At 47.9% G+C, this 15,656-nt stretch overlaps 1 protein-coding gene across 7 annotated transcripts in view; it reads left to right on the forward strand.

Annotated features, from left to right (window-relative positions):
- The window catches only part of SDK1 (sidekick cell adhesion molecule 1), a 598,536-nt gene that overhangs the window by 564,606 nt on the left and 18,274 nt on the right, over nt 1-15,656 (forward strand). For all 7 annotated transcript variants that reach the window (XM_081169333.1, XM_081169337.1, XM_081169338.1 and 4 more), the window contains 4 exons: nt 1,464-1,625; nt 2,589-2,714; nt 9,792-9,956; nt 14,325-14,462. In XM_081169333.1, coding sequence (XP_081025459.1) covers nt 1,464-1,625; nt 2,589-2,714; nt 9,792-9,956; nt 14,325-14,462 — 591 coding nt within the window. The remainder of the gene's footprint in view (nt 1-1,463; nt 1,626-2,588; nt 2,715-9,791; nt 9,957-14,324; nt 14,463-15,656) is intronic.

Consider the following 15,656-nt stretch of genomic DNA (forward strand, 5'->3'; position numbering starts at 1 on the left):
CTGCAACTCAGTGTGGCAGGTCTTAACATTCTTGTGTTTTCATATTATCTCTTTATATTGTTGTAAATAAAAATCTGCCCTTTTCCCTTATGGGGTATCCAAGAGCCCATATAGAGTCCTTACATAGGTTCCCTATTGGTAGGAGAAAATAACAGAGGCCAACCAGAGAATATTGAGAAGCAAAGCAGCTAGTAAGCTTGATCTTTATTGATCTGTTGCAACAGGGTGCTCCCCTCACACGCAGGAGAGGAAGAGGACCCAGAACAATGGCGTGCAAGGCCTTATAAAGACTTTTGAAATTCCCATTCTCTAGATCAAGACCACCCCCAGAAACATTATGCATACATCACAGAAGGGGTGTAACCTAAGACCACCCCTCAGATACATCCCACCTACATCACAGAAATTTAAATGTTGTTTTTCTCCTGTCTGGCAAGTTACTTGATTGGATTTCTTGGGGAGCCTGGCCATTCTTTTGTAGTGGTAAAATACTTATTTCCTGGGCCAGGTCACAGGCTCACACCTTATTCAAACAGACATATCCTTGAGACAGGATTTGTGAGGAAAGAGACAATGGGGAGGCTTTTCCAGTTTAACCTTGCAGAGAAAGGATTTGGTCAGTTTAGGAATCAAAATGGTTCCAGATTGGTCTTCCTGTGTTGATCTATGTATGTGCAGTTATGAACATCACCATATATCTAAGACCATAAAATTCCTATCACAATATCCATTCCTCACTGAAAGGCCAGACTCCAACATCACCTACCTGTGGGAAATGTTAACACAACTACGTCAGCAGGTTATGCATCTGAATTATTCACAGGCAAATTCAAACAAAGATCCTTGGGGGGGGGGGGAACTTACCTAGGCTCCATTCACCTTCCTCTTCCACGGGAGTGGGGGGTTAAATTGAACATGCATAAATTAATCCAGTCTGAAAGGTCAGAAGATTTTCACTCCTGTTGCTTTGCTGTCCATGGATGAGGCATTGGTCAACAGAGGTTTGGCCTGGTGAATTTATTTTCCCCAGGAGTGATTTGAAAGAATGATTGGCCCAGAGGCCCCGGGTGAAGACAAGCTGGGTTGAATGAGCTACTGCTTACAATCCCCTAAACTCACCTTTTTCCTCCATCCTAATGTAATTAGTGAGGTAGTCTCCAGCCTCTTGGTAATTTCCCAATTGCGCTGTAAGATTTTTTCCCCCTCCCCTTCTTGGTGCCCACTTATCAAGCTTAAAGTCTAATTACACTTATCTGTGCTGAAAATTGGCCATTATCGCTCCTTAAATTCCCACTAATTGTAAGAAATACTTCCTTAGCAAATGGCTAGATAATTTTCACTGGTAATCTAGACAGGATAAGCTCCACTGCTCCACTGCCTTCCTCTTTTCTTGTTAATACATTTAACACTCTTGTCTTATTTTTTATTCCCCCCCTGCCCCCATCTGGATGGCTCTGTTCCAGGGGTGAGCAAAGTGGTGACCGTGGGTATCAATGGGAATTGGCAGCGGTGGCTGAAAGTCAGAGACCTCACCAAGGGCATGACCTACTTGTTCCGAGTACAAGCCAAGACCATCACCTATGGGCCAGAGCTGCAAGCCAACATCACAGCTGGGCCAGCAGAGGGTAAGTGAGACACGAGGAACGTGCCAAGGCGAGGGAGGCAAGAGGGGGGGAAGACCAAACAGAGCCCATTGCATTAACACAGCACCCAGCAGCAAGGAAGGTGTTCAAAAGGCATTTTCAAGCCAGGGGAAAGTTAAGCGGCAAGGCATGATTTCATGTCCTCCTTCACAGACAGTGGCAATGTCCAGGTGTCTCTACATAAAAGGCCTCAGCCCACAGACTGGTTGGGGGGGAGAACCCTACCGCATGGGTCATTTCCCCCAAACTACACCCAACTGACAATCGGCTTGTGTTACTGGTCCTCACTCTACTGTGGCTTTTGGATTCATCCCTCTCCCCCCCCCCAAAAAAAATTCCACAACCTGTATAAATCAGGCAAATTTGCATATTTTGCATTAATACTGGGCTATTCTTATTCTTATTATTTTCGCATATTCTAGCACTGCTACTAACAAAGATGGCAGACCTAAGTAGGGCTCTGAATCCCTGCCACTGAAAATTGGAGGAAAATTAACAAATAAATCCTCCAGCTTTCTGGCTCCTGGCTCCTCAACAGTTATCCTGCACATTCAATCAAATCTTTGTAGCTGTAAAGGCTTGGAAATGACCTGGCCCCTTTCTCTAAGGGAGTCTGAGATTCTCAGGAGGCCATTTGGCAGAGATGGGCAGTGGCCTTCATGACACACCGGTCCAGGCTCCACAGTGCAGTTGTCTTCCCACAGTGAACACAGGGTTGTCCTGTCTGCTCATGGCATGACCCAGCCTGGGTGATGCAGAGCCTGTTAATGGGAGAGTCGAGAACAGAGTAGCTTCACCAGGTAACTCTCTTCTCGAAAGAGGCATCTATTTGCCAGAGGCCTCCTGATTTTTCATCTCTCCAAAGTGACTGGACCACATGGTGGAAATGGCTGTTCCTTTCACCCTGCCTCATGCTTGTTCTTTCCATTTCACCCCTCCCTATAGGCTCCCCGGGTTCCCCTCAGCATGTGCTGGTTTCAAAAACAGCCTCTGGACTGACTTTGTACTGGACTGAGGGAGTACCAGGAAGCCGACCCACGACTGGCTACATAATAGAAACCAGACCATCAGGTAGGCCACAGAAATGGAGAAAGAGAGTGTGCAGATCATCTGATCCCTAAAAACATGGTCTGGGGTAGGGGGGGCACGGAGGATGGGAGGGGGAAAGTTGGGAAGGGGGTCATATCTTATCACATTTTGACAAGCTCCAAAACATTGACATCTGGATGATTTCTCCTTTCACACTTGACCCCACACAACCTCTGGCTTACCCACCCTGCTTCTTGTGCCACTGCTTTCCCTCAGAGAAAGCCGCTCTTTAGTGTTCAATCGGAACAACCAGAAATTCAGGTTTTCTCCAGATTGATGTCTGCTCCAATTTAGCACTAAAGAGTGAGTTTCCCCAGGAAAAGGAGCAGGGCAAGGGGGAAACCCCTCAGACCCGTGCTTTTCAGCACATGGCAATTGGCAGTGTGGACGAGCCATCACTTTGGCCTGCCTCCTGCTAGGAGGATGGCACCTTAGCTGCGACCATTTGGAATAGTTCCTCTCCTGGCTTGGAGCCACGATTCCTTCCTGCTCAGGGCAGATTCTCCTGAGTTGCAAGGGACGCTAAGTGCCAGCCCTGACTTGCAGGTCTTTAGGTGACATAACCCAGGAAGAAGGAATAAAAGGTTTCTCACTGGCTACCAGCCTTGGTGACTCTGCTCTGTCTCCACAGTTGGAGGCAGCAATGCTTCTGAATGCCAGTGGCTGGAAACCACAGGAGTCCCGGGAGTGGGCTTTTGTGCTCGGATCCTGCATGTGGGTTTTCCATTGAGGCATCTGGTTGGCAACTGCAAAAACAGGATGCCGGACTAGATGGGCCATTGACGGATCCACCATGGCTCTTCTTGTGTTCTCCTTGCTCAGTTTTCAATCATTTCAACAAGGTTTGCAAAGGAGAAGGTTCTGCTGGACCAGAGCCCAGGCCACCCATGAGGCGAGGTGAGGCAGTTGCCTCAGGCAGCAGATGTGGCCTCCTCTGCTGCCTCTTCTGCACCTACCTGCCCTCCACCTTCTCCGTGCACAGCTATGGTGGTGGGCAGAAATAGAGGCATTTTCTGTTTAGCCCAAAGCGACAAAATGTCCTGGGCTGGGCCTTCCATCATCTGCAAAATCTTGGCAGCTTCCTCTGGCCCTCCTGGGTAATATCCATTGTTCAACGCTGTATCCATTCTCTGTGCCAGACCTGCTGGTATGTCGTGTGTCGTCTCACTTGGAGGCAGTTGAGAGAGTCCTTCCAGTGAGGTTCTCAGTTACATTAGCACAGCTTTGTGCAGCCTGGACCCACTCCACTGCATCTGCAAACAGATTGGGCGAGGAGTGCATAGAAAGAGAGAGCCCCTCGCTGGGCCTAACAACTGAGTCTCTTAATTCTCCCACAGATTATTTTAATCCCGTTCATGCCGCCATAATAAACGAACGAGGCTGTTTGTGCGCTGGGATTCCTATTCTTCCTTTCAGGCAGAATCTGCAGAGAGCGTGAAATGCGATCCAGGCAAGGGGAGGATAATAATTGGATCTCTGGCTTATTTCACACATGCTTCGGCTTCATTAAAACGTTCTGCATCTCGCTCAGTTTTGCCCCTCCTGTGCTTTTGTGTAGAGTTTTTCTCTCTCTCTCCGAGTTCAGAGCTCAGCCGGAGAGAAGAGGCAACGGTTCTCCTCCCTGAGTCACTGCTCTACAACTAACGCTGGAGATTATGCTGCACCTTTGCTGCATCTTTGCTCCTGGACAGCGATGTGTTGCCCTGAGCGGGAGGCAAATGGCTGACCCAGACCAGCTCTCTTTGTGCATAAAACCCCAGAGGGGGGAAGGACCTCTGTGTTTGTGCAACCACAATCAAGGCGTCTTAATAGGCAAATGAAAAGCGTGAGCACTTTGTCAATATTTAAACAACTTACCATTACCTTAGGGTTCCACATCTCAGCTGTCATCTATTATAGGCCTCATTACCCTAAACGTTAAATGCTGCCTTCTCTCTTTTTTTCCTCCTCCCAACTGCTGCTGTAGCTCTCAGCCAGGGAACTGAAAATGCACTGCGAAACCATGCTGGGTGTTACCTCCAGTTGCTTCTACCTGACAAGCGTTCAGTGCTTTTCTCACTATCAAAGGGGTCCTTTGCCATACTATTTTTTTTTTAAAGAAAGCCCTCAAGCTATGCCTGTTTGTTTGTTTGTTTGTTTGTTTGTTTGTTTGTTTGAGCTCACCCAACTCCAGTGAATCTGGCTGGGCAAGCATATTTTAAAAGACAGAAAACAAACAGATGAGGTCTGATGCCTCCACCAGAAATTTTTCCTGCTACTGAGCACCAGCCAGCCAAGTAAGAAAACCTTACAGCTGGGGCAGAAGGGGCAATACAGAAGGGCAGGGCCAGATGCAGCCCCCTGAGAAGTACCAGCTGCTCCTGCCCCAGATTGCTGGACCTGCTCAAACAGCTAGAAGGTGCAGGATCAGAACTGCAAGCAATTCTTTACTGCCAATATCCAGCAGTGAAAAGTGCCAGTCTCTGATTGCCAACCCAGAAGTAAGGGAATATCAGAGGATCATAGAAGTGTAGAGTTGAAAGGGACTCAAACCCCTGCAGTGTGGGGTATTGTTGGTTGTGACAACAGGACCAAGAGGTATCGATCCATTGTGGATGTGGCTAAGGAACCCAGCCAGCAGCCTTCCATTCCACCCAATGGGTTGATGACCATGACCTGCTACAGCTTTAAAAAAATGCCCTGCCTTTGGTGAGGCTCCAGTGAAGTAGCAACCAAGAGTGCCTGTTGGCACAATCCCCCTATTTCATTGCTTCCACTTATTCCATCTCGGACGTGGATGCAAAGCAGCAAGAGCCAGTCAAATGCAAAGTCTCTGCCTCTCTGCCTCATCCCTGTGCCGCAACGGCCACCCCCCACCATCCCTGCCTTGTCCCACCCTCTGGCAGCACGTCAACAGTTTGCCAGCCTTCGCTTGGCATCTGGTCTGTGCCATAAACTCAGCCTTTCCTCCTTAAAAACAAATTAACCCCGGTTCTTGTCAGGCCCTTCTGGGGCGGCAGGGGGAGCGACATTTACAGCACAGTCTCTCCGACCCCAAAAAGCAGGGCAGGGAAATCCCTGGTGGTGCGTGTGCAAGAGAGGGCTCTCCAGCCGCCCCCATCTCCTGCTCCAGCCTGGCAGGCATCTGTTAGTGGCCTGCGCGCCATCAGGTCTAGGAGCTGCTGTGGGTTGACTGGCAGTTTGCTTCAGCCCAGAGCACCTGACTAATTGTCCGTGAAATCGCGCTCTTGTGTCGGGGCCGCGTCTGTTCTAACACCTGCAGCTCGCGCGGTGCCTGCCGCTCACCCCCTCCGAAGGATTAAAAAAAGCACACAGTGCAGGAGTGCTTCTGAGGCACCGGAAAAAGAGTGTGAGAACTCCCGAACAGCCTGCGGGATCAGGCCGGTTGGCCAACTAATCCAGCAGCCTCTTTTTGCTGTGGCCAAGCAGATGCCTCAGTGCAAAACCCACAAACCCACTCTTCCTTCCTATGGTTTCCAGCAACTGGTATTCAGAAGCATCGCTGGCATGGAAGCAGAGCACATCCACCCTGGCTGGTAGCCAGGGGTAGCCTTCTTCCACCCCCAAGAATTTGTCTAATCCTCTTTTAAAGGCATCCAAGCTGGTGGCCATCCTGGGGGAAATGAGTTCCGTCCTTGCATGAAAAAGTCACTTCTTTTGTTCCTCCTGCATCTTCCAAACTCCAGCATCCCTGAATGCCCAGAAGTTCTAATGTTAGGAGACAGGGAGGAAAACGCTTCTCCATCCACCCTTCCATGCCGGGCGTCATTTTATGAACTTCTGTCATGGAAACTGTAGAGTTGGAAGGGACCACGAGGCTTATCTAGTCTGACCCCCTGAAATGCAGGAATCTTTCGTCCAACATGGGGCTCAAACGTAGGACCCTGAGATTAAGAGTCTCGTGCTCTGCTGTCGGAGCTATTCCATACAAGGCACGTTGGCTGGGAATCGAACCCGGGTCAGCTGCTTGGAAGGCACCTATGCTCACCACTATGCCACTAATGCTTGTGTCGCTTCTTGCACACTTTTCTATAAATGAAAAAGTCCCAAATGCTGCAAGCTTTCCTCACAGGGGAGTTGCTTCACCCCCTTGACCCCTTGGCTGCCCTTTTTTGAATTTTTCCCCAGCTCTGCTTTGTCCCTTCTGTGGTGAGGCCAGGTGGGAGTCATCATTGCCTTCTCTGGCAATGCCTGCGCCTGCTTCGGGATCTGGTAGGAGGCTCAAAGTGTTTTGGCGCAAGATGTGTCTTCCCTCTGACCACCGCCCCCACCCCTTCGTAGGCAACTTGGGTGGGCTTAGGAGGCAGTGAGGGATTCATAATGACAGGATTCTTTCCCTCTACCCTGCCCCCACCAGGAAGAAATTTCCCTTTTAGGGTCTTTACATTTCCCCCTTCTTTTGCAAAAATGTGTGTACAGCCTAAGCAAAGTTAGGGAAAGGACAGGTGTTTCAAAAAGCCCATGGCAAGCTGTCCTCTTATAACCCCACAGCCAGCTGCATTGCATCTCACAGCACATTACCCAAGAACTGGGGTGGAGCAGCTGGGCCGGGGACTCTGTGTGAGAGGCATAGGAAGTGTCTTTTCTCCCTGCGTTAATCATAAGCAGCCCTTTATCAGGTTTTTGCCTTCTAGGGTTCCCTTATCAAGTTTTGGGGAAGGGGGTGCATTGCTTGCAGCCCACAAGTGATCTCTCTGGAATGAAAAATGCAGCCCAAGCTCCAGGTCCTATTTACCAAATGGCCCTTCCCCCCACCCAAAAAATGCGTTGTTTTCTGACACTTTCAAGCAGACATTTTGAAGGCAGGAAGCTCGTTGCAATGGCTTTTGGTTACAGAAAGCCTTGGCACATGGTGATTAGAGTGTTCCCCTTTAGCCTCAAAAGAAAAGCTGGTGTTTTGGGCATCCATCTGTCTCGAGAGGCAATGGAGTGTGCTTCCAGGGGTGAAGTAAAACTGCTGCATTAGCAGAACTGAAGTGGCCTCCCCGCAGTACAAGCCTGGGCAGTGTGGATAGAGGTCCTGGGCTGCCAGACAACAAGACGACCCCCCCCCCTCAGCCTCTCTGATGTGGTCCAAAGGAAAGCAGAGCAATATGCTTGCCACCAGTTTGGCAGTCAGAGCCCAACAACATCTGGAGGGCCTAAGGTGGAAGAAGGCTGAGTAGCAGGGCTAGGAGAGACCCTTCTGCGAGACCTTGGGAAGCAGCTCTCATTCAGATTAGACAACGCAGTGGGCTAGAGATGGGCCTGCCGTATAAGGTGATTCAAAGGAGGAAGAGCTGCTATTCTGCATAAAAAGGAGACAGCCCAAAGCACATCCTTGGCATCTCCAGCTAAAGGGATCTCTAGCGGTGGGAAGCACCATTGTCTGAGGCCCAGGCTACTGAGCTAGAAGGAAGCATCATATGATTGGGGAAGGGCATCTGTCTCGCTTGCAATAGGTCATCGCTTCAATCCCCAGTAACTCCAGGTAGGGCTTGGAGAGACTTCCTGTCTCAAACCATCGTGGGGATGCTGCCAGTCAGTGAAGACAATGCTGAGCCAGATGGACTAATGGCCTGACTCAGCGTGAGGCTTCCTGTGGGTATATTGGCTGTCTAGGACAGACCCAGACTCTTCCAAGTAGGGAAACCTCAGCAGGATGACACTCTAAATGCCTGTGCACACGACTCATTTAAGTGGTTTTGAGAGAAACCTGCAAGAATAGCAGCTCCAGGTCAAGAAAAAGGCCAGCTTGCAAGCAGAACTGGTAGATTTTCTCCAGGTAATTGGATTCTCCTCCCCCACCTCCATTATGGACCAAGTGGCTGTTGTAATAGACATGGCAGAAAGCCCTAGTTTAGCAAAAGCAGGTATTCCCAGTCACTTCCTTAATGGGATTCACCAATGGGATCTTGCCTTTATAGAGGGAAGCCACCACCCAGACAGCCCTCAAATTGAAATTCTCAGTATTTACTAACACAGACAGCCCGTTCTATTACACGGATGTTGTGCAGAATGAAATGAAGCTTTTATTTGTTTTTATGTACTGCAAGCTACCTTCTCGGTTGCTGTGTATCTGCCCTCTGACTTTAAATAAAAGTCTAGGCTTTCCTTATTACATTGTAAGATTATTGTTGTTGTTTTTTGTTGTTGTTTTAACGGAAATGTCTTATTTCCCCCTGCCTTGCACACAGTTCCTTTATGGACAAAAATCGTACCATTTAGGCTCTTAGAAACCAGTTTTGTGGGCATTGAATGCCTCTTCTGTATAGTAATTCAAGCAGGTTCATGGAAGAGCAGCCCAGTTGATCAAGGGGGTGAAGCAACTCCTCTTTGAGGAAAGGTTGCAGCCTTTGAAACTTTTTAGTTTTGGGAAAAGGCAAGCAAGGAGTGATGGGATAGAAGCTTATAAAATTATGCAGGACATGGAGAAAGCAGTAGAGAAAAGTTCTTCTCCCTCATAACACTAAAACTCATGGGCATCCGGTGAAGATTCAAGACAGCAACCAAGAAGTGTGCATGCACACGAAAGCTCATACCAAGAACTAACTTAGTTGGTCTTTAAGGTGCTACTGGAAGGAATTTTTTTTATTTTAGCAGAAAGAAAGTCCTTCTTCATGCAGCACCTAGTTAAACTTTGGAACTCTCTGCCACAGGAGGCAGTTGGCCATCAAATTGGATGGCTTGAAAAGATGATTGGACAGATGCATGGAGGAGGAGGGGGCTATCAAAAGCTAGTAGGGGCTTTGGCTATGCTTTGCCTCCATAGACAGTATTGCTTCTGGAATACCAATGTCTGGAAGCCATGCGAGGAATGCTCCTTGGCAAGTGCAAAGGATGGGCTCCACATCATGTGCTGTGTTCCCTCATCAGTTAGGAAACCTGATACTGGCATATTTCAGCGTGGAGTTGGAAGGCCACTTGCGCGACTGCACACGATGGGATTTCCTACCCTTGCACATAGGTTATCCTTGTGAACTCTGGGAGTGGAGCTCATCGGTGGCTAGCACTCACGCCATGTTTCTGTGAAAGGTCCAGGAATGCTCCCCCAAACCCCTTTCCTTGCTTCTTTTCTAGATGAAGGGTTGTGGGACCTGTTTGTGAAGGACATTCCCCGCGGCGCCACGTCTTACACAGTCGGCCTGGACAGGCTGAAGCAGGGAGTGAGCTATGAATTCCGGGTGGTGGCTGTGAACGAGTTTGGATACGGAGAACCCAGCGCTCCTTCCACTGCAGTATCAGGTGGGTAAACTGTGCCGGTGCCTCACCGGGGACTTGGGCAAAGTCTAGTTATTGTGGGTGGTCAACATCTAGCGACTCCTCCCATTGTAGGATTTGGTCATGGAATCACAGAAGGAACCCAAAGCCCCCTGCAATGTACTAGTCCACTAGAGACTGTTTGAATTGGAGCACAGCTGGTGCCTTTCTTTAATCTGGGAAGGGGGCTCACTGCAACAGGAGAAGCTGCAGCAGTATAAACTTGCACTCTCACATGTAAACATGCAGTCGTGCCCGTTCTGTGTGGCTCTATTTCATGAGCCAACACCATTCAGGGCCAGGGATCTTTTCAAAGTGTAAAGGTGACAGCACCTCGCAATTCAGAGAGCAGGGGTCAATGCTGCATTAATGCAAAAGCATTAAAGCCCAATTTTCTAAAACAGGGCAGGATACATGGGAGACATGCACCCAGTTTGTGTTTCCCAGAGGAAAGGCAGGATACGAATGTTTTAATCAAACTATTCTTACGTCACATTCACACCACTTTGAACAGTCACAATCTTCTGCCAAAGAATCCCTGGGAACTGTAGTTTGTTACATGTGCTGAGAGGTGTTCCCCTCACATAGCTGCAGTTCTGGAGTGGTTTAATGATCGATTCCTCTTCCCAGGTAACTCTGGGAACTGTTGCTCTGTAGAGAGGTAGGGGGTCTCTAACAACTCTTAATATCCTCAACAAACTACAGTTCCCATTATTATTATTATCATCTTTTTAGAAAGCCATGGTTGTTTAGAATCATAGAATCATAGAATCATAGAATCATAGAGTTGGAAGAGACCACAAGGGCCATCGAGTCCAACCCCCTGCCAAGCAGGAAACACCATCAGAGCACTCCTGACATATGGTTGTCAAGCCTCTGCTTAAAGACCTCCAAAATGGCATGATTCTGCTCTAGGTGTACAGTGCAGATGGGACCTTGAATGTTCCAGCATTCAGCTTGCAGCTTCATTGATAACCTGCTCTTCCTCCGTGGAGCTACTCAGCAGTATCATACCACTTCAAACTATAATGGCTTTGCCCACATGGGAACTGTAATTTGTTAAGGGCATTAACATCTTGGTTGTGAGTCCTAGAATATCTTCTCTCTGCCTTGCAGGCCTTTTCCACCTAGCCTGGACTGACTCCACCTACAAAAACTGGCTCTTGGGTTGGAGGGCTGCTAGGGGGCGTTTGTTGGGTTGTGGGTTTCTGCTGGTGGTTTTCTGTATCTTTTTTTAAAATGTTGTTGTGATTTATGTGGCAATTGTTCAGTTTGGTTGCATATTTTTAAGTGTTTTAATTATTTTTATGACTACTTTTGTTATGCTGTACGTCACCTTGAGCACGAATTGAGCACATAAAATTATGTATGTATGTGCGTATTCAGAGATCACCAGTCCCTTCACAGAGCTGCAGTTTCCAGAGTGTTTGATTGTGAAACCACTGGGAACCGTGGCACTGGGGAGGAGGTGTCTCCAAACAACTCTCAGCACCCTTAAACTACAGCTCCCAGAATCCGGGGGGGGGGGCATGGCTGTTTAAAATGATACCATGTACATGGCCTTCCTCCCCTGGCCCAACTTCCCTGCTTTGAATGAAAGAACATGGCTCAGAGTTCAAGCTCAGTGGTACCTTGGTTCTCAAATGCCTTCCTGCTCAAACAACTTGGAACCCGAACACTGTAAACCAAGAAGTAAGTGTTCCGGTTAGAAACTATTTTCAGAAGTCGAACATGCTCTGTTTTGAGTGTTATGCTTCCGATTTGAGTGCCACACTTCTGTTTCGAGTGTTACGCTGAGGTCTGTCTGTTTTTGCTATTTATTTTGCGTTTTTGTTTTTGCTGCTCTTTTTTTGTTTTTGTGACTGTTTGGTTGATTGTGTGACTGCAGGACATTGTTTATTGCTTTCCTTTTTTGGATCAATGGTCTCATTAGATAATAAAATTCATGTTAAATTGCTGTTTTAGGGCTTGTTTTTAAAAGTCTGCAATGGATTAATCCATTTTGCATTACTTTCTATGGGAAAGCATGCCTTGGTTTTGGAGCACTTTGGTTTTGGAACGGACTTCCGGAACAGATTATGTTTGAGAACCAAGGTACCACTGTAATGCTAGGCCCACGATGTGGTGTGATAAGATCTGACTGTCCATGATGCAACTTCTGGAAAGAAGATTAACGGGAGCGATAGAACAGTAGGACACAGTGAGGAGACCAAATTTGGCCTCCAAACTGCAGGTGGCCTACCCAAATGCTTAGAAAATAATCCAGATACAGTGCTTCAGGATGAGAACAGAAATCATGCTCCGGCAGCACGGCAGCAGCAGGAGGCCCCATTAGCTAAAGTGGAGCTTCAGGTTAAGAACAGTTTCAGGTTAAGAACGGACCTCCAGAACGAATTAAGTACTTAACCTGAGATACAGTGGTACTTAATTCGTTCCGGAGGTCCGCGCCGCCAGAGCACGATTTCTGTTCTCATCCTGAAGCAAAGTTCTTAACCCAAGGTAATATTTCTGGGTTAGCGGAGCATATGTAACCCGAGGTACCACTGTACATAGATTTGTGTTTTGCTGGGGGGAAACACAACTTCCTATAGGCAGCATCAACCGGTGGCCTCCTGCAGGTTTAGAAGCCTTGCTAGACCCAGCATTCAGAGATCTCCCTGTGCTTAGTGAAAGTCTCTGTCTGGCTTCAGGGAGGCATTTTTCAGATCACTTCTGCTGCTTCAGCAAAAGCTGAGAAGAAGAAAAAAACCTTTTTATTTTTTATCTTTTCATGGTTCAAAAGTTTGGTTCCTGAGGGGGGATTTGGATAGTTCTGCAAGCCTCGCACCACTCTCTCTTTTTCTTTTCCCTTAAAAAAGAAAAGAAAAGAAATTTCTCTTGCCATCATTTTTCTCTGCTCCTGGTGTGAGATGCCCAAACACAGTTGAGCAGAAGGAGAATCGAAAGTGGGAGCCAAATGCCCCCATCATTGCAGTTACCTTCACTGCCCCTGCTCTGGCCCTGCATAGCTGAACCCCAACTCTCCCCCCCCCCCAGGAGGAGAGCAGCTCCTATTTCAGAACCCCACAAGGGCAGCGGTGGCACAGGGACGGAGGCTCCAGCTCATTCAAAGGGATGCTTTATTTATTTACTATTTAATGCATTTATAACCCACATTTCTCCCAAAGTTGGGATTCACGGCGGCTTCCAACATTTTAAAACATCATTCTAAGATACAAAGTAGTACAACAGATTGGTTTAAAACTGTAGTTAAAATACCGGTACATCAAAGCACAATTTAGTACCAGCATTGAAATCCAGTTTGTCCTGAGAGCAGCCCAGTGGCCAGCTTCACCTGCCCCTTAGTTTCCAAAGGCCTGCTGGCATAAGGATGACAGAGAAGGTGCCAGACTGACCTCTCTTGAGAGGGAATCCCACCATCGCAAAGTAGCCACAGAAGAGGCGCTCTCTCTCTCGTGTCACCATCAATGGTGCATCTGATGGGACCGAGAGAAGGTGCTCACCTGAGAATCTCATCACCTGGTCAGGTTCATTTATGGAGATGCAATATTTCCCGTAGCCTGGACGCAAGTCATACTTTGCAAAGTGCCGCAACTCCTTGGCTCTGTTGCCTCCCAGGGATAGGTGCAACTCCTTGCAAGTAAACAGCATATTTATGTGATCTCCGCTTGAGTGGAACTATTTAACCACCCACTTCCTTGTGATGCCCTAATGCCTGCTTCAGATCGGCCACAGGGGAGAATATCATTTTCTGTTGGGAGCGCCAGGAATAAAGGATGCAGAGCACTACAGGCTCCTGCCACTCAAGCCGAGTGTGATTAATTAAACCCGTTCTCAGACTTGCCTGTGGTTTGCCTTGCCACAGCGGAGCTCAGCCAGTGCTGCTTGGATGCTGCTCTGGTCCTTGTCAGATTCGCAGCAGATAATCTTTCTGAGTGGCAGGAGAAATGGGAAATGTGGCTGTCCGCGCGCTGCCCGTTATTCATGCTTGTTGTTGCCCAAAGCAGAACCCAAGAGATGTGCAAACTGCCTTTGCAACAGAAACTGGAGCACAGGGAGCGGGAACAAGCAATAATAAAAATAATGGTTCAGATCCTGGTCCATTTTCAAGGGAAACTCTGGCTTCTCCAAAATTGGAAACTTTTGCTATTCACCTTTGATATGACTGACCCGAGCCATTGTCACCTTTGGAGAAATCTTGATCACAAAATGAGTAATGAAAGGAATAGAAGTTCTGGATGGGATGAGTTAAGCTGGGCAAATGATTAAGATTATTTTGTTGCAAGGTTGATTCCTAAACAGGTTGTTTGTCTCCCCCTCGCCTCCCCACCCTGCCAATCTCCTTGCTTGCAGCTCATACAGAATCTCCTTTCTATGAGGAATGGTGGTTCCTGCTCGTGATGGCTCTCTGCAGCCTCATTCTCATCCTGATGGTGGTGTTTGCCCTGATCCTGCATGGCCAGACCAAGAAATACCGGAACTGCAACACAGGTGAGATAGCTTCTCAGTGATACTGGGCATTCTGCCCTTCTGCCTGTGACTTACAGGCCCCCAAAGAATACTATGTAGTAGAAACAGAGACTACAGTACAGGCGTACCTTGGTTCTCAAACGCCTTGGTACTCGTATGTTTTGACTCCCGAACACTGCAAACCCAAAAGTGAGTGCTCCGGTTTGCAGGCGCTTTTTGGAAGCCGAACATCCAACATGGTTTCCGATTGAGTGCAGGAACCCCCCTCAGCCACGCCTTGGTTTTCAAACATTTTCGGAAGTCGAATGGATTCCATTCCAGAACCAAGGTATGACTGTATAATGAACATAACAACGTAACAAAAAAAATTTCTCCCCGTAGAAAGCTGCAGGGAGACAATGCACTGCACCCTCACCCGGATAATGGATACAAATTTAGAATCAGTTTCCCATGGATAGAAAACTAGTGCATCAGAGAGAAAGGTTCTCACTCAGCCCTTTGCCATGCTGATCTGCTAGTTGCAGTGAATTTTTAAAACAAGAGAGCTTCAAAAGATGAAATTCCCCCCCCCCCACCTGCTGCCTGAAATGGTGCTGTCCATTTTGCTAGCTCACGTTACCATATGTGTAGGAGACCCTTCCTAAGCTGGGTGCTTTCCAAAAAGAACCAGGGGCACCTACATTTCAAAATGCATAGAGAAAACAAGGGGAGAGTCTTGCCCTGACAATGGCTAAAAGCTTAACGTGATTTTGAACAACACCGCTGTGATCTCTGCTCTTTCCAAAAATCTCTGCTCTTGCTGAAATGTGCCGTCACCTGAGTGCATGTGGAATTTGTCATGTGATAAAATGCTAATATCTCTTTGCGTCACCATATGCCTGACCATTCTGGGCATTCAGTGGAAAAATATGTTTGTGTCTGGGTTGTCCTGTCCTGGCTGTGGGGCTCGCTGTTGCCTGGCTGCTGCGGGATTGCATGTCTCTTGGTAACTTTTGTTCCCCATTGTGAATTCCTTACCCTTTGGGCTTTTAAAGCACCCTTTGCAATGCCAGCAAAAGTCACCTCTTCTTTTCTCCCTCCTCCTTTCTTTAAAACTGGCCTCTTGGCCTTTCGCAAGGGGTGCTTATATATGGATTGCTCAGCCCCTGAATCCTGCGTCAGGAACTTCTCAAATCAGTTTCCCTCCCGTTTTCCTCCTGAGATGTCCAAGTCTTT

This window comes from Podarcis bocagei (assembly GCF_964188305.1).
Source record: "Podarcis bocagei genome assembly, chromosome: 14".
Classification (NCBI taxonomy): domain Eukaryota; kingdom Metazoa; phylum Chordata; class Lepidosauria; order Squamata; family Lacertidae; genus Podarcis; species Podarcis bocagei.